The sequence below is a fragment of the Peromyscus maniculatus genome, chromosome 13 (assembly GCF_049852395.1).
Source record: "Peromyscus maniculatus bairdii isolate BWxNUB_F1_BW_parent chromosome 13, HU_Pman_BW_mat_3.1, whole genome shotgun sequence".
Classification (NCBI taxonomy): Eukaryota; Metazoa; Chordata; class Mammalia; order Rodentia; family Cricetidae; genus Peromyscus; species Peromyscus maniculatus.
The window spans coordinates 51,458,670-51,480,805 of NC_134864.1; the positions used below are offsets into that span (position 1 = coordinate 51,458,670).

Consider the following 22,136-nt stretch of genomic DNA (forward strand, 5'->3'; position numbering starts at 1 on the left):
ATACTCACTGGCCACCCCTCACCCTAGTCCCGTCCTCTCTGAAGTCACTGAGAAGAACATGAAAAGCACAGAGCACTGGGAGTCACAAAGTTCCACATTTTCAACACTTGCTTGTTTGACCTAGGAACTCGTGCTGTGAATTGTAGACTCAGGAGGTGATAAAATGGGTACCGCGTGGCCCTCGTCTCAAGTCCTAACTGGAGCTGGGCCGGTAACATCTTACAGAAAGCTAGACTTGAGTCCTACTTACTGAAACCACTAAAATTCAACCACCTTCGAAAGAATTCAAGAGCCTCTTACAGGGAAGCTCTGAATGCTGTCAGTTCTGCAGGTACCAAGTGTCAACACCTCTCTGGTTAGAGATGAAGCGGACAGAGGAAGGTAGGAGAATGCGGGAAGCCACTGAAAAAAATCAGCGCGAGATCGAAAGCAAGCTACAGATTTTCAACACCTTGTTTGCAGCCTCTGAGTTATTTGGGATTCGCTCTTGGCTGCTTAGAGCCGTTGTTGGATTTGAGTCCAAGTTCCTGAAGCCCCCAAGCCAGCTAAATCAATGGGTCATTCAGGTGGAAGTTGCCTTCAGAAAATTCTCCCAGCCATTCTGTTTTATTTTTTTTTCCCCCAGCAGGAAACATAACACTGAAATCTCAATAAACCAGAAATAATGGAGGGCTAAGGAGATATTTCTTGGCACTTCAGAATGTTTAATTTGGTTTAGCATTTAGTATTGGCTGAGGACTCTCCCTCCCCACCACACTTAATTTCCCTAATTCAGTTCGTTCATCCCCAGTTGCTGTGAGGAGCCAGAAGTTCAGATGTTGATATAGACTTTGCCAAATCTGCATTAGAAACTCGGGCTACTTGAGAGCTGTTCATCTCTTGCTGGGTTTGGCCTGAGTTTAGAAGCACCCCCCCCCCCCCCCATTGCAAGATCCTTTAGCATGGATTTCTATCTTTCAGTGCACAGTCAAATGTATGGAGGGTCACGGGAAAAAAACAGTTTTTGGAATTCTTCCATGTGGTTTTCATTAGGAAAAGACAAAGGGGGTGCTCTGAGATTACTGGGGAAGTTGTGCATACAGTCATTATTTTCTATTATTTTTAGTTAAAAACTGGGAAGAAACCCTAAAAAGATCTGGAAATATGGACTGCAAGCAAGAAGGCTGTGAAGTGACCTAAGGATACATTCAAGCATGGAGGCAGATGAGCAGCTGGGGCCAGGAAGTCTCCGCCGAACCTCAACAAAGGCATGAAAAGAAAAACGCAGCCAGGGAAATGCTTAGCTATGATATAGACGGGCTTACAGGACAGGGGAGAAAATTCTGGAATCTTTTTTTTTTTTTTTTTTAAACGAACTAAGTCTTTGAAAAACCAGATACTCTCCATCCCCCAAAGTAGGTACGTCAACAAGCAATGGGCTCTCTGTCCTTTCTGTTGGCTAGTTTCTATTAAGGAAGACACAGAGAATCTCAGGGGGGAAGTGCTCTACCTCTCTCCCCGCATTCCTAGAGACGTGAAGGAAAAGAATTCGTCTAAATTTATATGCCAGAGATTTTTCTTTTCCTAGTGGGACTTTTGACATTTCTGACGTCCCCAAGTCCCAGTAATCAAGTGATCTGTATCAATAGTTTGTCACCACAGGGACCAAATGCCTGAGTGGAACAAATAAAGGGGGGAGGGGAGGTGCTGTTTGCTTTGCCTTATGGTTCCAGCAGTTACTTGGTCCCATTACTGTGGGCTCTCAATGAGGCAGAGCATGGTAAGAAGGGCAGGGCAGAGCAAAGCTGTTCACCTCCTGGTAGCCATTGGGAAGCAGAGAGAGAGAGACAGAGACAGCAGCAGAGGACAAGGTACACCCTTCAGAGGCACATCACCAGTGATCCACTTTCTTCAACCACATCCCACATTCTACCAGCCTGTCCCGTATTTACCTATCTATGTCTTAACCCACTGATAGAGTCAGTATCCTCATGACACAATTATCGATCAACTCCGGATTAAGCCTGCAACACACGAGCCTTTGGGGGACATTTTATTACCCAAACCATAAAAGTGACCATACAAGAAACATCACTCAGAAGGGAGGTTTGACACAATCTTGGGCAAGAGGGGAGACAGAATTGAATCAAAACTGATACCAACTTCTAGTGTGAAAGTGATCATTTTTCTGGAAGGCTAACAAATGTCACCAAGAAAATTCACTATACTTATGAGCTGGCCTCTGTGTATACATTCTTATAAGTAAGATTGAATACTAATAATATAATTTTACAGAGGCCAAAAAGGCATCATTCTCAAGATACATTTCTCCAGCTTCTTGCTGGCAGTTGAGGACTATCATCTCAACAGAAGGATTCTGTTGGCTTTAGATTTGTCTTCTCACAAGAACTTCCCCTTTGGAGGAAATATCAATTAAGCCCTTCAACGAAAGACTCTTGCCTATGATTGTTCTGAGAGGAGGTCTGGAAGAAGGAGGGTAAAGAGATGTAAAGACACCAGAAGAGGGACCACCAAGGCAGGGGAAGGGTGGAGTCTGAAGATGAACTGTACCCGGCATAAGAAGGGGTGGAGATCTGGTCCTCTTTGGGGGAGATAGATGGGCACTGCGGCCATATTTAGAATTTCAGACCCTGGAAATGGTGATGGGCCCAACACTTCCCATGAACATTATTGGTTGGGTCATACTTTCGGTCTACAGTTGGCTTGGGCTAAGGTGCCCTTTGGACCTATCCATGGTAGCTTTAGGCTAGGTCCCAAAGATTATCTTCTTGTTCTCAATTCCATATGTTGGGATATTCCTAGAGAAACAATTGAGAGGTGCACAAGGGCCTCTCCAAATCATCATGCTCCTCTACTAGCCTTTGTTAGTATAAGGAACTACAAAAGACAAAAGGTCCTTGGTGCTAAAATGTGTTTCAATATCTAGCAGACCCTCTGCGAATAGAATTTTGGTCAGGGACACATCCATCTCAAAGTGCTCTGCACACTCCTATCATCATTGGAGCTGGTAGCACTCCACAAGTGGCAGAGGTGTATTCACATCTGGATGAGAGTCTTTGTTTGGGGTAGTGATCAAGTGTGTACTACTTCACAGAGAAGACGAGAGGGGATGCTGTGTTTAGGGCTTGGCATCGTGGCATCTGGAGCCTACCAGGCCCATACTGGGTCTTCTTTATTTCCTGAGTCACGTGCCCGGGTCAAACATCCAAGAAGGGGAAAAGACGGTAGATCATTTTCAGATAAAAAAAAAAAGCCCACACGGTACATACATGGCCCTACACACTCTTCCCTGTGCTCCAAGCTAATGTGATAATGCTATGACTCTCTCATCTCATATACAATGGAACTCAAGGCAGTGCTCTTGTTAGAAATAGCGTTTCAGACTCGGGTCTGTTGGCTTCTCCTCCTGCTGCTGCTATTCCTTGCTTGAGCTTTGTGGGATAAACAGATTTGCCTACATTTTGAGACATCCCACCAGAGAACAACCCCGCTGCCAATGTCTTTCCTTTATTGCCAAAGCCCGGAGCCTCCCTGGAAGAAAGATCAGTGCCTCCTCTCAGCCCACAAGCTCTGTTCCTCTCAGGGCCTTCCCCTCCGTGGGGGGCCCCCCTAGGATTTGAGACTTCCTCTTGGCATGTGGGTCTACCTGAAGTTGCTGGAATCACTTGGTCTGCGGTACAATGCTGTGCAGTGACCTTAAAGGATATTTTTACATGAATTTTTCAGTAGAAAACATAAATAAATTACAGCAAGGCACAGCACAGTCGCTCTTTGTAGAAACCAAGCAGAACTCATTAATCATGGACAACAGGGCTCCTTGCTGAACCCAGGGACAGAATCAACCTGGGCTACAGCTGCCACTTTCAGACAGGACCGCATTCTCCACAACCTGGCAGTTAAAAAATATTTTAAAGTTCTAGAGAAGTACACCCCGAGTTTTGAATTTCCTAAAAGTGCCCAAAGTCTTCTGTAGCAAGGACTGTGCCTACTTTAGAAAGAGTTACAGAGATTAGGTGTTCCGTGAAAATATGGGGCGGGGGATCCATATCCATGGTGTTCTTAGGTTCTGCAATTCCCTCATAGATGAACCTTTGCTATCCATTGGCAATGTTTATTGAAACGCGAACAGGAAAAGAGGCAAACACCATCTTCATTGTAGCAGCGATCATAACAGTAAAAACAAACAAACAAACAACAAAAGAAAACTAGATGCAATCTAAATAACCACAAATGGGGGGGGGGCGATTAATAAACTATGGCATGTCAAGACAATATGGCCACACTGGGGCGGGGGAGTGGGGTGGGGGAATAAACCTGACATGGGTACTGAAGGCTCTTCAAGACGTCACATGAAACGAAGCAGGTGTTCCAGGCAAAAGAAGAAGCGTTATGATAGTACAGTGTGAAACCAAAGCAACAGAAGCTAAAGCAAACTACATCACTTGACAGGAACTTGGGTGCTTATAAAGGTATGAAGAGGTGGCTTCGGTCATCTTTGTGGTCACTTCTGGGGAGGAGACTGGGGTTGGTCAACAATAAAGTGAATGATGGCTTTTTCTGTGTTATTGCACTTCTTGAAAGGTACCCATATACACTTAGGAACTGGGAGAGAGAGAGAGAGAGAGAGAGAGAGAGAGAGAGAGAGAGAGAGAGAGAGGGAGAGAGAGAGAGAGAGAGAGAGAGAGAGAGAGAGAGAGAGAGAGAGAGCGAGCGAGAGAGCCTGCCAGTTATCATCTGAAAAGTTCCCTCAACTTTGTTTGGTGTCAATAACCACCCTAGTGGTGTGGTTCCAAGGGGAAGGTGTTTTCCCACCCAACACCCAGTCTCCAAGCCTTCTGTTCCGGGCCCATCTGAAGATGCTTCTCATTTCTCAGTCCATTGCCCATGGGAATTTACATTAGATTATGATTAACTATTTATAATGACTTCTTGTGGCTCTGTAGGGTCATGACAGGCAGTCCCAAGAGCAATGACATTACCAAGAAGGGAGAGATTTGTGGGTCTTTTGTCCAGAGGATTTGGGGGCAGAAATGGCTTCTGCGGGTCACCTGAAGCTCCTAGATTTGTGATCCCCCCACCCACAACTTGCTATCTAGGGTTCTGCTCTGTGGAGAGTTCCTAAATCCTGTATCCTTCCAGTTAGGATGGGTGCCATACAGAATGACTCCAAGAGGTCAAGGCAAACACACTCCAGCTGTGACTATGGTCCGATGACTCTGAAGGGAGTGGATTTCTGGTTGCAGTTGACCTCAGCACAAACTCCCGTGCACCTGACCGAGGTGAAGCTTAATTAAATCCTCCACCACTTCTGGTTGCTAACTTCTTTGTTTAGGACAACCCCCCCACCCCCACCCCGCTGATTCTAAGATAATCAGCCGGCTTCCCCCTCTCCCTTCCCCTTTCTCTGGCTGGATTTGTTTTGTGTTTTCTTTGGGCCATCACTGAGGTGGATGAAAGGCAAATTACAGCTGCGAGAGCCCCCATGCTCGGCACAGTTACAGAGAGAAACAATAACGGCAACCAAACACTAAGCCCACACCGATCCGTCTGCAGTTCGCCTCAGATGTGCGGCCACGACACACACAAATCAAAACTTCAAGATGAGACTCCTTTAGTCGCCGCCGTTTACAGAAGGCCACAATGTTCGTGGGGCACAAGCCCGCAGTCAGTCAAGAGTGGTGGGGCGGACTAACTCCATGCCACACTGGCTTGGCTGGGCTTTTGGTGGTCTGGGCTGGGAGGGCAGTGTCGAAGCGAGAACGCACATTTACGTCATAGTGGAGGCCCAGGTGGGAGCACACACAGGGTGCACACACTGGGCTTTGACATCTGCCATCTGTGATTCACAGAAACGTAATTTCTGCAACACTTACATTTGGGCTAAGTCTGAAATACATGCAGGAATGTTCATGGGTGAAAGTGATGTGAAGAATGTGTAAAATTGACTCCTGGCAGCTGTTATCCTCTCGGGGAGAAAGAGTACCCCCAAAATAAGTCTTGGCCCCAGAGGCAGGGCAGAATACTTCCCCAAAGTGGCTCCAAAACTGTTAGCAATGCCAACAAAGCATAAGCTCTGACTGATTCAATTCGGTCTGGCATGTGTGGTCCCAGGTCATCGCAGGCAAATGTAGACAGAGTCTGGGTCTTTGGTGGAAGTAAACACATGGAGATGCTTCCATTTTGCCTTTTGTTAACGGGAACAAACAATTTTAGGCCAGCCAAATGTTACTTAGACAAAATGGGTAATTGAGCTTGGCACGGGAAAACCAGGCAATGCTCTAATCATGGACATTGAACTCTATGCTCCTGCAGAGGACAGATAATGACATCTGCCCTGAGCCATCTGCACTAACAGTTTCCTGTGAGATCTGAAAAGCCAGGCTCCCTTTTGCAGGGTTAAGACAGGTCTTAGATCTGAGATGTGCTGAATCACGGGTCTAGGTTTCGATAGGACCTAGGAAATATCAGGACCCTGGCAGAAAAAGGGCCCTCAGGGCAGGTCTCTCTTTGCAAGACCATCTAGGATGATCATTCAGCCTCTTAGAAAGGACTCTGGGGTGACTGAGTACACCAGAAGCAACATAAATCCTCTTGTGACCAATTCTCCCCTCCTATTGAGAGATTCAAAGCTACTAGGAAGTTACCTTTCCTATGTATTTTCCCCTCCGGAATCTCCTTTAGATTCAGATATCTACCACAACTGTATCACTAACTATTTACAGAGATGGACCAGACCAAACCAAACCAAACCAAACCAAACCAAACCAAACCAAACCACCAAAGCAGACAGAACAAAAAACTTGTTGAAGAAGATCAGACTCTCAAGTGGGTCTCCATGAGCTCAAAGCTTTTACAGAATGTTCCTTTAACAGATGCCCACTCTGATAGCTCTAGGTTCACAACATCCATCCCGTAATCTTCATTAGCTGTCCAAAATTGAAATCCTGACCATCTCTGAGCCCCGAACACGCTAGAAGATTTCCCTGTTCCCTTTGCTCCAGGGAAATCATTCATAAATTGGAGATCAGCGTCTCCCAGGAAGTAATCATTTGGTAGGTGTGGGACAAGAGGTCGTCGTTTCTTTTCCAGAGGAAGGGCTGTGTCTCTGTGGAGCTGAGTACAGGTGGCACAAGAGCGGCACCCACTCCCCGCCCCCCCCCCCCCCCCGGGGCAGTTTGAAAGGAGATTCCGGGCTCCGTGGATTTGCCATCAAGAGAAATTGTGTGGGATCACATTCAGCAATTTAGCACTTAGCAACTTTCACAAAATCCCACACCAATCATAAAAGTTGGCTCCGCGGCACACATTGGATAAAACTCCTAGCAAGCAGTGATGAAAAGAAAAAGAAAAGAAGACCAGCATTCGGCATTCAGCTTCAAGAGGAGGACATCCCTCCCTCCCCTCCCACACCGATGCCCCAGAGTTCAGAAGGTGATGTGGGAACTTTGGAGACATCATTTTTTTCCCCCAAAGCTTACACTTCAACTTTGTTCTCACAAGCGGGGCGGGGGGGGGGGGGGGGCAAGGGAAAAAAAAACCCCAGATGTTTGTATAAAAATATCATCATTTTATTACATTCCACACAATACATTTTCAAATAGTGTTCAACATCCACAAGTTATTTTGACACACAGGCAGCTGAGCGAGGCAAGGGGTGTCACAGTTAGAGGGAGAGGGCATAAGAACCGGAAGTTAAAAATCTTTAGGATTTCTTGTTTTGTTGTTCTTTGGTAATTTTTGACCTTTTAGGTGTTTGCTTGCCTGCTAAGTTTTTATTTTAAAGATGGGGTCTTTTAAAAGATGGGGGTATCGACCTCAAAGATATGACTGGATTGCCCGTTCTGGTTCTAATCAAAAAGAGTGGGACGGGAGAAAGGATATTTTTTTTTCTTCCGGCGTCCCGTTTTGTCAACGGCAATGCTACATTTGTTTTTCCTGCGTGTGCCAGCAGTAGGTGAGGGCAGCTGCTAGCATCCTCTCAAGGAAGGGTTCTTGTGAGACCTCTAGCCAGGCAAACGCTTTCCAGCCTCAGCTGGCCCTTCACCTCACTCATGCACTCTTTCATGTTTTAACAGCTAGTTTCACCACGTTGTCTTCTGGGAAGCAACGCTACACTCCAGCATGCATGTATTCATCTGTCCAGTCCAGTTTTCTTGGACAAGAGTGATGCTTTCCTCCCTAACTGGATAGGAATTTTGCTTTTTAAAGCAGCAAGGCATGGCATTTTTTTTTTTTTACACATAAGCTACCCTTTTTAGAAAATACTATGAAAGATGCTGGAGTGAGGGAGCAGGAGAGAGAGAGAGAGAGAGAGAGAGAGAGAGAGAGAGAGAGAGAGAGAGAGAGAGAGAGAGAGAGCACTTAAGCATGAATCACAGCTGAAGGGTATCATGGGATTCACCATCTTCTCATCTGTGACGTGTACATGAATATGATGTTGCCTGCAGAGGGCATCGGATGAGCACAGAGCAAGCTCACAAAGTGCCTGCCATCTTGCTTTGGCTACACCAGATGGGTTTTTCTAGCTGTGGTTTTCTGATGCCTCCACAGGGCACCTGTAGGAATGTCAATCATTTGCAAGGAATGCCTGGCCCTAAGTGCTCAGCCAGAGGGGAACAATCCTGATTTAAAAAAAACAAGAGCCCTTGGTGACTGGCATGGTTCTCTCCCACCCAGGGCTGCTGCCCACCTCCTGCTCACGCTTCCTTCTCCATCTTTCATTGAGGTAGGACAGCTCAAAGTAGCCACACTCTAGCCTTTCATCTTTTCTTTTCATGGCAGAGCTGCTGTAGTTGAGACAGAGTAGCTCTTTGAAACAGTGAAGAGTGGGAGACCGTGTCCTTTCAGGAGGATGAAAGGAACCAGATGCAAAGGCTGAGAGCGAGCTAGGGGGACCTAGCTGGCTACTCTGAAAGAATGCTGAGCGGCTCTCTCCCAAGCAATTAAAAAAAAAAAGAATCATTAGTATTTTGTTCTTAGAAGGTGTCTGGAGATGTATCTGACCAGTATATCTTGAGAGAATTGTACACTTCCCAAGAGGCTTTTTCAGTGGAAAGTAGAAAACAAACGCCTCCAAGACTGAGCCCTAGTATACCCAAAATCTTCAAATATACACTTTCTTGCAATGAGATTGACTTTGTTATTTAATCCTTTCTTTGCACAGAATCCTTGGGCAGCTGCTCACTAACATCCCCCCCCCCCCCCCCGTGCGTTGTTTGGGAGAAGAGTAGGCAGTGATGGCTGTGCCTCTATGATGCACCTTCTCTTTGCCCAAGCCATGGCATCTGCAGATGGCAGGCCAGCCCATCAGGTTAGATGCCATGAATGCTTTAAGGGGCAGCACACCGGTACATTTCAGCAAATGATTCCTTTCTGTTTTCTTATAACATCTGATTAAGTCAGGTGGACAGCCTTATACTTCAGTAGCTAAAGATTCAGGCACACATTAACACCATGAAAAAAAAAAGCAAATAACCCCCTCCCTCACGGTTTACAAACGCTATTACAATGACCAAAATAATACCAAAGAATACCTTTTTCTCAACCCCATCCCACGTTAGGCTCAATGCGATGATGTTCTGGGGTGAGGAGACTTTCCAAAGATAACATGAGTCCCTCCATCTCCTCTCTTCTGTCTTCCCCCTCCTGCTCTCAATTTAAACAAACTACTGCACTGACATCATCCCAGGTGTGTTAGTCTTTATGACTTATTCCATGATTGGACCATCAGAGCTAAACATTCATTATGAACTTTCTTCTTCTTCTTTTTTTCTTTTATAAGGCAACATGAGACACATTTGCTTCAGGGCTGGAAGTAAGGATGGCTCCATGAACCCAATGACTGTTATCTCGTGACTTCAAAGACACCGGGAGACATAACACAAGGGGTCATGTCTGAGTGCCCTGGAGGAACCATCCTCTTGGGTCAGGTGGGTTGGGGATGGGGATAAGGATGGGTGCAGCCACATCGTATTCCATGTGGCCTCTCTTTTTCTAGGTACCTGGAGATGACAATGACGGCCAACAAAAACCCAGCCAGCGAGAGCTAGATAAGGCAACAAAAAAGCTTCCGTTTCTTCTCCAAGTAAACAAAATGTGTACAGTATATTATTTTCTTGTAAAATGTACCCCAGGAGAAGTAACACAAGAGTGAAGAGCCCCTCTCTACACACACCCACACACTCCCCCCCTCCACAGTGAGTCAGTCTCTCCCTCACACACCCACCGCGCGCGCACACACACACACACACACACACACACACACACACACACACACACACACACCTCTTCACATGGGAGTGTACTGTGTACATACATACAGAACCAGGCTCCCTTCAAGACACCTGGCAGCCTGCCCAGGAGAGGAGGGATGGGATAAGGCAAGGAGGGGAGAAAACAAGAGAGCCTGTCTCTGGAACAAAACCAACTGAGCCTTGGGTTGTGAAGTGCTTAGGGGCGGATCTCTTCTGGGATTCCAGATGCAGCATTAGAGTTGGGTTTTGTTGGTTTAGAATCATGTAAAAGGAAAGAAAAGAAGGAAGGAGGGAAGAAAGGAAGGAAAGAAGGAAAGGAAGGAAGGAGAAAAGAAAGGAAGAAGGAAGGGAATAAAAGAGAAGATTAAAAGGAAAAATAATGATAAGGAAAACAAACAAAAATAACAGAGCAAAGAGAAGTAGGAACCAAGGAGCACAGAGAATGGCTGGGGCGGATAAGAGTGCCCGGGGTTGGAGACCCTGGAGAGAGCGGTCTGAGGGTTGACGCAGAGACTAGGCGAGGAGAAAAAAAAGTGCAAAATCGAGGCAACGTGTTTGCAGTCTTTCTTGTCTGTTTGGGCGCTGTTCCTGCTTCGGCCCTCAGCAGTGCGAGCCCCGCTCCTGCTCTAGCTTAATGGTTAGGGTGGGCTCCACCGCCAGAGGGGCCCCGTTGGTGTAGTGGGAGGTTTTGTAGGTGATGGAGTGATCGGTCTTCTTGGCCGCATAGCGGAACCGGTGGTAGTGGAGCACCAAGGCCAGTACGACGGAGACGAGCACCAGCACGGCGCCCCCGGCCGCCATAACGTAATACCAGTAGGCTGGGATGGGCTGCACGGGCACCGTGTCCACTGTGGGCTCGGTCCCTGGCTGGAGGGTGCCCCCTGGGGGAAAGACACAGAGAGTGTTGCTAGACTGAGAGCATGCAGACCCATTTTTAAAAAAAATCAATTTAAAAAAGAAATAACGAAAAAAAAAAAAAAAAGAAAAGAAAGAAAGAGAGAGAAAAACACACATGCTTTGGGAAATGCAGCAGGGGACCGTGGACTCGGGGGGTACTCGGCCTTCAGATATACCAAGCAGTTTATAATGCTGCAGTCTCTCCACTGGTCCCTTGATACATCAGGTACGTTAACCCATTCTACAGATGGGGAAACAGGCTCAGAGAAGGCCAATCAACGGTGGCTATTCACCTGGCGGTAAATAAGCTTCAACCAAGAGTACTACCCTTACCAAGAGTGCTACCCTTTGCTATTTAGCCAGAATTACTTTATCGTATGGAGAAGCTTTATAGTTCACTCTCTCTCTCTTTCTGTTGTGTGTACATGTACACACACACACACACACACACACACACACACACACACACACACACGATGCTGCAATGGCACTGGGATTCAGCTAGGTGAATACTCCAAGTGGGTGGAAATGCCATATTTGGTGTGGCTGGCCAGAATTCTCAAACAATGTATTAATTAGGCTGGCTAGACTTGAAGGTAAATTCCACTTTGGTTTGCCAAGGCTTCTGCGCCCATTGAAATCAGCTTGGTCTTGTCTAAACAGGTCAATTACCACTGTCAAGTGATGACTAACCCGTCTTCATTTTTTTTTTTAATTGGATGGAGGATTTTAAAAGCTGATTGGATGGGTAGTTGTAAGAAAAAAATATGAACACAAAGCATTAAAGGAATGTGACAGCGAGGGAACACCAAGTGAGTGAGGGCAATCGGAAGAGAGGCTCATTCTTAACCATGAAAAAGAGAGCAGGGAGGAGAAGCTGGGGGTGGGAGATTTAGAAGGCAGCCGAGTTTACTGGCCAGCCTCTGGTTGCCATGGAGACACTGTAGTAGAGTTACGCTTAGGGTAACTCAGGGGAAAAAACGGGCTTGACTCCCACTCCATGCAAAACAGTGCTACAACTTGATTCTCCCAAAGATTTACATCAGATGAGAATCTGGCCCAGAAAGGGACTAAGGCGCTTTGGAGCTTGCCAAAGGCAGACATGATCTTTACTTCTGAAAAATGATGTATGCTTAACCTATGAGAAATGCTTCCCAAGCTGCTTGTATCACGTGCTGGTGGCCCAAACGATGCTTCCTTTACTTACGGGGTGTGCGGGGGAAGGGGGGATGCTGCCTAATCACGGCTTCTGTTCTGTGGGTGCACCTCTGCTCACCACTCAGGCTGGGCCCGGCTACCCTTCTCGTCTTCCCCCATGAGACTTTGAGCTCCGGAGGGAGAAGAAGCCGGACTCCCGTCTCCACGAAAGAGTATGTGCAGAGAAGGGGGCCTTGCCAATGCCTTACGAGGCCACTGCCAAACCACATCCCAGCTCTGAGTGTTTCCCCGTTCCCACGGCCTGATCTCCAGAATGCCTCCTTCCATTTGGGGACCAGCTGAGAGGTGGTCAGAACTTCTCACGTCTCCTCAGAAGTGAGAGGAAAAGTAGAGGATTTTCCTCGGGAAATCTAATGAAGCCTGAGTCATTACTTCCTTTAGTGTGGGGATCCCCCTTCATCAGGGTGCAGTTTCATTGGTACCGGGTAGGCCGCCAGAAGTCCCACAGTGTTGGGAGGGCTTTGACAAAGACCAACTCCTTAGCTTACATACATATAATATATGCCACATATATGCCACAAAAATAGCCACCTCTATATCCTTGGGGTGAAAAAGACCCCATTATCCCAGGACCCCTAAAGGCTGCTTCCTTTATCCTTTCTCACGTGCCTCCACACTCTTTTTCTTTTCCCCAAACTATTCTCATTGTCCTTTGTTTGTTTGTTATCTTGAGGCAGGATTTCACTTTGTAGCAAAAGCTAATTAATCTGTAATTCATCATGTAGTTCAGGATAGACTCAAACAACCTCTCCCTCCCTGCCTTAGCAAGTGGTGGGGTTACAGGTGTGAGCCTCCACACCCAGCTATGATTTACATATTTTAATACCTTCCATTACTATGGATTAAGAAAAAAATTCTCTCTTTTTTTTTTTGAGAATTTTGCATAGAAATCAAGATAGAAAGAATGCAAAGTGCTGAAAATGATTCCTTTAAGTGGTCAGCGTGCAGGTCACAGTCAGCTGACATCAACTCATGATTCAAGTCACCAAGAGTGTCTGCTGCTTGGCAACCAGCCTGCCACTGGATTTTCTTGGGAGCTCACGAAGATGCTGGGAAATGATGGAATGTATAGGTGGGCCCAGAGTTCACCAGAGCCGTCTTTCTTCGCCTGGACTACACCTCTGATTGCTGCATTATGAGGGCCGTCCTCTCATGAGGTTGCAGCTCACCCATCAGAGAAAAGGCAGGTGGCAAATTCAGCGGTTAAGCCTTTGCTGAAATGCCTGACCTCAAAGATGGGAGTGTAGTTACAGTCACTCCTGTTCCTTCCACTACTTCCTGGGACTGGGGAGGGGGAAGCCTTGATGCTTGCTACCTTGAGAGTGTTTCTGATGGTAGCAATAACTTGGGGCACAACGAGAAGGTCTTCCTGTCATGAGAGGTTAAACCATAACATGGGGATTAGTATTCAGTATCAGCTATGTGAGCCATCACCTCAGAGCTATCCTTTGGAAGATAGACTCCACTATATATTAAAGACTGCCCCGCCCCCAAAGCCCTCTTGCGTGAAATTATCAACATGTAGAACATGTGATAATTTGAGTGACAAGAGCCATTTGGGGACATTGTCTTGATGACCTCTTAAACATTTTCCTTGGAAAAATGAGAAAACATACTATATAAATTTATGTCTTTAATGTTAAAGGAGTTAGGAAAGAGAAGAAGTTATGACTAACAATACCTTCCTTCTGCCCCACCAAGCAATTTAGGGATAGCTTGTAGGGACCAGAAGTTTCTCAGAACATTTGCCAGCTAGAGACCTAATTCCAAAGTGGATTGTGCTGGTTTGGAACCTGGCTCTACCACAGCCTTGAAGGGTTATGAGCTCATTAGGCTGTGGTTTACAAGTTACAGAAAAGGAAGGTAATAAATCAACCAGGGTTAAATCTGTACTCAAAACGCCTTCCCAGCAAAGCAGAAAGCCAATAAATACCAGATGGATAGATGGATGGATGAGTGGACAGATGGATGGATAGACAGACAGACAGACAATAGATAGAGTGGTAGAGGAATGTATTTTGGACCAATGTTCAGACTCCCCAGGAAATGCTGACCTCTCACTAGGCTTCACAGAACTGCTCTCAGAAGGCACTAGAAACACTTCCCACTCACAGTGCCCCTCTGGGAGGGAGAAAAGGGTGTCGGGAACACGAGCAGCTGGATATCAGCCTTATTCACACCCCTATTCCTATGGAGCGACTGGGCTATTGTTTCACAAATAAAGAGTTCTGTGCTAGCTACACTAACCTGGAAGCAAAAATTGGAGCTGAGACATCAACCCTGCGAGCTGGTGATGTCTGTTCCAACTTCCCCCTTGACTATTCTTTTTTTTTTTTTTTTTAAAGATTTATTTATTTATTATGTATACATTGTTCTGTCTGTACATATCCCCACAGGCCAGAAGAGGGCACCGGATCTCATTACAGATGGTTGTGAGCCACCATGTGGTTGCTGAGAATTGAACTCAGGACCTTTGGAAGAGCAAGCAGTGCTCTTAACCTCTGAGCCATCTCTCCAGCCCCCCCCCTTGACTATTCTTTTTACCACTCGACCACATATCTTTTTTTTTCTTTTCAGTTGGAAAAATGTTTTCAATTCCTCAACCATTTTTTATTAATTTCCACCCCCCAATTCTCCACAAAGTTTTCTCATTGTTCAAGATAATGAGAAACAGATACTTAAACAGTCAATAACTCCAAGTGTATTTACAAGGTTGAGCAGGCTCCCATCTGCAGAAGTTCTGAACTCCCTGGAGAAGAGAAATGTGGATGCAAAGAATTTGGATTTCAAGAAACCAATTCTGAGAAGTCACAGATGGGAAAAATGAAAAGAAATTACCTGTTAGGTGTAGTGAGCCTTCCATTTCTGTTTATAGTGTTACTGATTGAATGAATAATTAGGATAATGTGACTACAAGAAAAGTGATAAACAGTAGAGGTTTTCAGTGTGTCAGCCCCTGGTTCATGGGCTTCACATGAATAGTCTTTATTTTCCATGGGTCTTAAATGGGGGATGAGAGGATCTAAGAAAATGGGAAGTCGGAAAACTAAGAGGACAAAGGAACACACAGGCAAAACTCAAGGGATGTCTCGGAGCTCTGTAGAATTGCTTACTGCTGCTTAGTGACCGAGTCAGACCTGAAACCAGGTCTACAGAATCCTCAGCTAACTGCAGCCCGTTGTCCGTTTTTATAAAGTTTTATTTGAACACTGACACCTTCATTTGTTTACATACCACTCTTGGTCGCCTCTGTGCTTTAGTGGTGAGGCCGAGCACTTGCCAGAAAGGCTGCATGTCTCCCCAAAAGACTGGCATATTTTATTATCTGGTCTTTCATAGCACAGTTTTGCAAATTTTGCTCTAAGCAAGTAAGGCAGGAACAGGAAGCAGCCCTCTCTCCCTTTCTGCCTCCTACTCTGTCAGAACCCGTCAGAAAATTGGCACGACACAGTCTCACCATGAAAAAAGCAAGCATCTTTCCCAGCTACATTCATGAAATGCCACTAGGACCTGGAATGTTCCACAAGGCACCAAGGGTAGGTCTCCCTTTGCCCCTGAAAGCTGTTTTATGATGCTGACATGGGTACCTTTCTATGCCAACAGAGAAGGAGCCCAGCTGAAGGGACAGTTCAGGTGAACGGTTTGTTTCATCTGTGGGATTAAGCAAACGAAAGCAAAAGCTTGGATCCACTAGAAAAATGTATGGAAGGCAGTGGAAGAATGTGGCCGGGCCTCCTGTGCTGTGTAGAGGGATGCTGAAATTCAAAGCACCCCTGAGAATAGGTCTTTCCACTTGTTGGACGAGCAAGAATGTAGAGGTAGACTCAGTAGACTTGCAGTGATCGGGCAGAAACCTGTGTGTGTGTGTGTGTGTGTGTGTGTGTGTGTGTGTGTGTGTGTGTGTGTGTGTGTGGCTCCCCACCCTGTGCCCATCTGTCTATCTAAATTCTCTCAACGCAGCCCCTTATCTGGCTGGAGCAGGCACTTCTCATCTTCTGGAACTTTGAAGCTACCTTCTATAAAACCAAGGCCTGCCACTCTGAACTGTCGGAGAGAGGTGTTGGGGAGAAACACTTTCTCCTGCCCTTTCCCAAAGTGTCCTGGCGGCTGCCTTAGATGGACTTGTGTGGTGGCGGCGGTGGTGTGTGTGTGTGTGTGTGTGTGTGTGTGTGTGTAGCTTCTGTGACAGGAGAGGCCGAGCATGCATGCAAACTTCACAAACAATCCCTCAGTGTCCTGTGGGCAGAGCCGACAGCCCACCATCACATGGCTGTTTCCCACATCTTTCTCCGTTCTCTCTGCTCGGCAACACCTAGCCTCGACTTGGCAGTTGGAGATGGGGCGGGGGCGGGGGGGGGCGGGGGGAGGGCAGTGGGGAGGATTCTCACACCGCAGCTGCCTATCTGGAACCCTGGCAGGGTTTAGTGTACTTCTCCGAGGAGGATGTGCAAGCGCCCAGTTTAACCCTCTCTGCTTCCCTAGAAGTGTTCCAAGGAGACAGCGCTACAGAGGTAAAAGAAGGGCCCTCTGATGGGGCAGTCCAGTCAGGTACCCAGGGGCGGGGTGTCGTCCTGGCAAGCCAAGCTTCTGTGTGTGAGGCAGGTCATGGGAGTGAGGGTGGAGATGGAAAAAGAGATGTGGCTATAAAATGGCAGATTGGCCTGTAGGGCCCCAAATCAATTGACTCCAAACTTGAGGCATGGAATCAGGTGCCAGCCACCTCAGGCTTCAACCCTGTGTGGCTCTCCCTTAAAATGATGCCCAGCCATACCCACGGGACAGCCTTTGAGCCTCATTGTCTCCTGGTTATACCCGGATGGAAATTGTGGGGGATAGCAGGAAGGCAAAAGGTGGAGTATGGCACCCTAAGAAACAGTTGGAGACACATTCACAACTATCGAACTATGAGGGCCAACATAAGCTCCTTTTAGGATCCTTAATAAGAAGGCAGTTCAGGGCACCGCACCCCAAGGCCACCTTTGCAGTGCGACCCTGCCTGGATCTCCATGATCTCTAGCAGGTACAGTCTGCTCCTGCTGCCTTCAAAACACACGGCCTCCTCCAGGAGCAGCAACAGCTCTTGTCTCTATCACAAGCTGCTCAAAATATCCAGCAGGTCAATAGCCACAGGTCTCTGATTATGGGCATTCTATATTTTTACTGGGTCCTTGCTTGTTCTTTTTTCTCTTATTGAGAGAAAAAAAAAACCATCCAGTTTGAGGAAACAACCTATCACCTTAATTATACCATTTTTCAGCCTTCCCTCCAGTTTTTCATTTGTTAAAGCTCAAACCTTAAGAACAAAGATACATGACGACACAGTGTTTATACCCACTGCTTATGAAAGAAAGAAAGCACACCCATGTTACATTGTTTAAAATATGACTCATATCAATGACAAAAGGATCTTTTCAAGAATGGCATGACGACACAGTGTTACCATTCTCTCTGTTTCCTCTTTCTCTCTTCGGCACTAACGCACATCCAGGTACACAATCCGCGTGCACGCAATGAAGCGGAAAGCACAATGCAATTAGAATAAAAAGGCAGAGGTGTGCAGGAGAAACCAGTTACAGGCAGAAAATGAAAGACACTTCAAACTAAGGAAGCTCAAGAGCAGTCATCAACACAGGTCCAAAGGCCACTTTTACCGCATTTCCCTAAAGATCCACCGGGAACACACTGATCTCCCCTAATGAATGGGATTACTTCTGCCGCCTGGCTAGTTTATAACAGAAAAGAAAAACAGCCTAATCCTAAAAGTACAGAAGCCACACAAATGGCAGTTGTGGGCAGTGCCCCCACATCAGCTCTCCGTACCTTGCTTGCCCAAATCTCATTTCATTCTGCTTCTCTGTTTTGAGTAAAGAGACTGATGTTATGTCTTGAGCAAGCGTCCCCTATTGTCCTGCCCAGGAAGAGAACAGAAGGCATGCCTCCCATCTGGAGAGACGTTTGTTTGAGTAAAGATAGAGGCATGAGAGACGGTCCTAATGTCTGGTCCCAGGTTCATCCCGGAGCATCACAGAACACGTCAATGTGATCGAAACTTCCAAGTCCCATTCTGTTCGACTCTATGTTCTTAAGCCAAGCCTCTGCTCCCTAAGACTGGGTTGCCTCTTTGCCATCCTCAGCATCCGTGAGTCTCAATGCTTGCAACCTGAGCCCTGTCTGCACAGCCCGAAAGTACCACGAGCCTGCTAGAAAGCCTTACCTTCAAGCCACGGAGCCCTGTGTTTATTTAGCCTAAGTGCACATATGCCACTCAAATGCGACTTTATTTGTATATCTTTTAACAGGCGAACAGGCCTAGGGTGTGCAGCCTCGTGCTGCACGGGACGTCAAGGAAAGCGCATGTGTCTAGTGTGTTTATTCTTCCACAGGAGCGAAGCCCTCAGCCACCGTACTTGTCAGTCACGACCAGACACGGTACGTGCACAGCTTTTAGAACAGTTCCTGACCCGGCTTGAACCAGCCTTTCTGGGAGCTCTGAGGATCAACAGCCCACAGAGTCAGGAGCATAGGCATTACCCTGCACCCCGAGGATTAGAACCCAACTGCCGTCCAAGCTGTTCTGTTTGGACCTCAGCTTTCCTATCTGTGCTTTGCATTTGAAGTCACATCCCCAGGGAGCAGCAAGATGTGCGCGCTGATGCTCGGTACTTCCAAATGTGGTGGGGGAGAAAGAGAGAGGCTAAGAAAGAAACCATACACCGGTCCTCTGTTCTACTACTTCTCCCATGTTGGTTATCCTAGAACTGGAGATGAGTGGCAAAATTCGGCAAGATGACTAGGATCCAGGGAGCCTGTCTAGGTGTCAAGCCAAGAATTCATCTCTTTCTAGTCAGGAGCTGGACAGACTAACGAGAGCCAGGATAACAAGTGAAGATGGGTAGAAGGTGCCAAAGCTGATCTCTAAACTGCTGTCACCTAGAAGGACGAGACGGCCCCTCACATGGCTGGCACCAAACAGGCCCCAGAGACTCAGCGTTGGGCGGGCGAGGGTCTGTGAACATGCCCCAGTCGGCCAGCTGTAGGGGAGCACTTAGCACTTAGAGCAGCCACTGAGTGCTCAGTTATTAGAAACTGGGTGGGAACCTGGGCGGCGGGCAGCATCAGCAGCCAGACTGACCGCGGAGGGCGGATGTAAACCCGCTGCATGGGAAAAGCATCCCAATCTCCCCCTGTTTTGCTTTGTTCTCCGTTTGCTTTCTTAGGACGAAAGTGTCCCTTTCTGCTCCCAGCCTCGAAATCCAAGTGCTCTGACTCTAGTTAGGGAGTGTCCTCCCTTGTTCCCGTGACCAGCTTCTGAATTCAGTACCTCTCTCCCTTTACCTCACAGCCCTCCTCATGTTTTCTCCACATCCTCCTTAGAATGCCTGACAGAACACCTCACTGAGGCTTGACTGACACCCTGCCTCAGTTCCCTGGAGCTGGGAAACACCACCTTCAGCCTAAAACAGAGCATTGCCATTTTGTTTCACTTTTAATCTACTACGGGTAATTTTTTTCCCCTCACGGAGGGTGCATGTGTGCGTGCGTGCGTGCGTGTGTGCGTGTGTGTTGATCTTCCCACAGTTCCTCCTTTCTCACCACTCCCGCATTTTCAACCTCATTGCTCCCCATTGGACAATACAAGAGGCTCAAAGGTTTATCTGTAACCTATTTGTCTCTATTATAGGTTTCTAAACTTTAATTAAATGGGAGACACAGAGAATCTCAGCCCCCACCCCCATCTATGGGTATCGCTGGCGCCATCTAGTGGTGAGAAAGTGGAACGCCCTTTTTCTCCTGCAAGCTTGGTCAAACCGGTTGGCACCCCTCACCAAATTCACATCACATGGAAAGAGAAAAAGCCATGCAAAACAAACATTTGGGTTTTTTTTACCTTTAAAATCCTCACCTGTAAAAGCTGAGATGGGTTCTGAAAGAGAGAGAAAAAAAACAACTTTGAATTAGATAAAGGGAAGAAGTCATTGAACGAACAAGACAAAGATGATTTGTTAGGTCACTGGGTAATACGCTACAGAAAGTATGTAGTGGCCCACTTCTTGCATGTTTTCTAGACTGTGTCTAACATACCACCATCCCTGGGCAAAGGGTGACTGGAGAGGATTCTCAAGTTGCTTTGGATCAAAAAAAAAAAAAAATCCTTCTTAGAGTAACGGGTCCCCAAGGCACTATCATCAGTCACGTACCACTGATTACTTTCTCAGACCTGGGATTACTTTTAGATGCCTAGGCCCTGGGAGCTTCCCGGGGGACTGGGACAGTCTCAACTGCTTCTGACATTGCTAGGCACAGACACCCAGGACCCAAGGTCCAAGCAAAGCACTTGGTAACTTCTTACAGCAACTCTGCTAGCTGGAACCAGGGTGTTTCCTTCTCGGGATCCCTTTTCTGTTTGGGGACACATCCACGGCTCTGATGGGAGGTGGGCAGGGTCCCTTTGGGGGAAACCCCTGCTGCAGGATGCAGCCATGAGCAAATCTGCGTGCATTTCAGGAGGCCTGGCTCTTCAGCACTTCTGACCAGACAGATAGTTAGGGGTGTCCTTCCTATGCTGGTCCTGTGGTGTGCCACGCTTAATCCTACAGCTCCAGACTCTTGGGCATTAGAAGTATTAGTTTGAAAACAAAATGTAGCATTTTATTGCTCATGCCATAATTTTCCCTGCAGTTCATTCATGTGAAAGAACCGTGTGGGTAATTGTGTTATCATTCTTATATAGCGTGTGTACCATTTTTGCCAGCCACCAAAGGCTTCCATTAAATCCATCAAACCTTTCCAGCATGTAATTCTGACTGGCAGGTGCTCTTGTCCTCTAGCATTTTCTTTGCTAAAAACTGGAGTCTGATGATGGGGTCTTGGCACCCCAAATTTTCATATACTTAATGCACATCTATTTCTGATTGGGAGATGGATATAAACCTTCACCTCATATCACACCTCACCTCCCCCCACAGCCCAAGACACAACTGTGCCCACATTTCACCTCCTGTACAGACTGGCATAGTCCTACCTACTGGGAACATGGTGTTTTAAGATAGCAATTGCTTCCTTTTGCATATCCCAGTCCCTAGCATCTTATTGGAGACAGCCAGGAAGAGAGAGGCAGTCACATACCCATGCAGTTCTCCAGTGGGACATCAGTGCTCAGCCGAATGTCATCGATGGCGATCTCTCCCGATCGTCCTTTCCCGATCACACCCTCGAACACGATCTAGAGCCAGAAGGACCAGAGCCATGGTTAGTGTAAAGCTCCCCAATTTCTGTTAACAGCCGTTGAGTATGTGTGTGTGTGTGTGTGTGTGTGTGTGTGTGTGTGTGTGTCTGTGTCTGTGTTATTGCACCTGGCACACATCTGTGGACCACATGGCTACATCTCTTGAGATCTTAATTTAAAAAGAGTTGGTTCAAATCAAGTGCATATTTGAGAGGATAAGAAAATAGAGCAAGTTGATGGATATTGTTGTCCAGTAACAAGAATATACTGATTAAAAGGACCACAACTGGAGCACACTTAAGGGGTGGGGGGAGGTGTTGAAATTTCCCTAGCTATTTCTGAGGTTCCTTTCTCATAAATCCTTCAAATGCTCAACCCAGGTTATTTGAAAACTCAGAGGCCATGAGCAGGTGAGGATAATGAGGAAAAAGAGGCACTTGAGTTTGAACTGCCCTGCTAGGTGACCTCTCCTTGCACACCGACTTGGAGATCCATTAATACAACAGCGGGGGAAGCAGTTTACCCATGGTGCGACAGTTTAC

The 22,136-nt window shown here is 46.8% G+C and overlaps 1 protein-coding gene across 3 annotated transcripts in view; it reads right to left on the bottom strand.

Annotated features, from left to right (window-relative positions):
• Window positions 1-22,136, bottom strand: part of Nrp2 (neuropilin 2) — a 119,151-nt gene that overhangs the window by 11,602 nt on the left and 85,413 nt on the right. For 2 of the 3 annotated variants that reach the window (XM_015993914.3, XM_006975011.4), the window contains exons 14-15: window positions 21,495-21,591; window positions 20,272-20,292 (exon numbers count right to left, since the gene is read on the bottom strand). In XM_015993914.3, the coding sequence (XP_015849400.2) occupies window positions 20,272-20,292; window positions 21,495-21,591 (118 nt within the window). Of the gene's footprint in view, window positions 1-7,546; window positions 11,135-20,271; window positions 20,293-21,494; window positions 21,592-22,136 lie in introns of those variants that run through there. The other variant, XM_006975012.4, reaches the window with a different exon arrangement.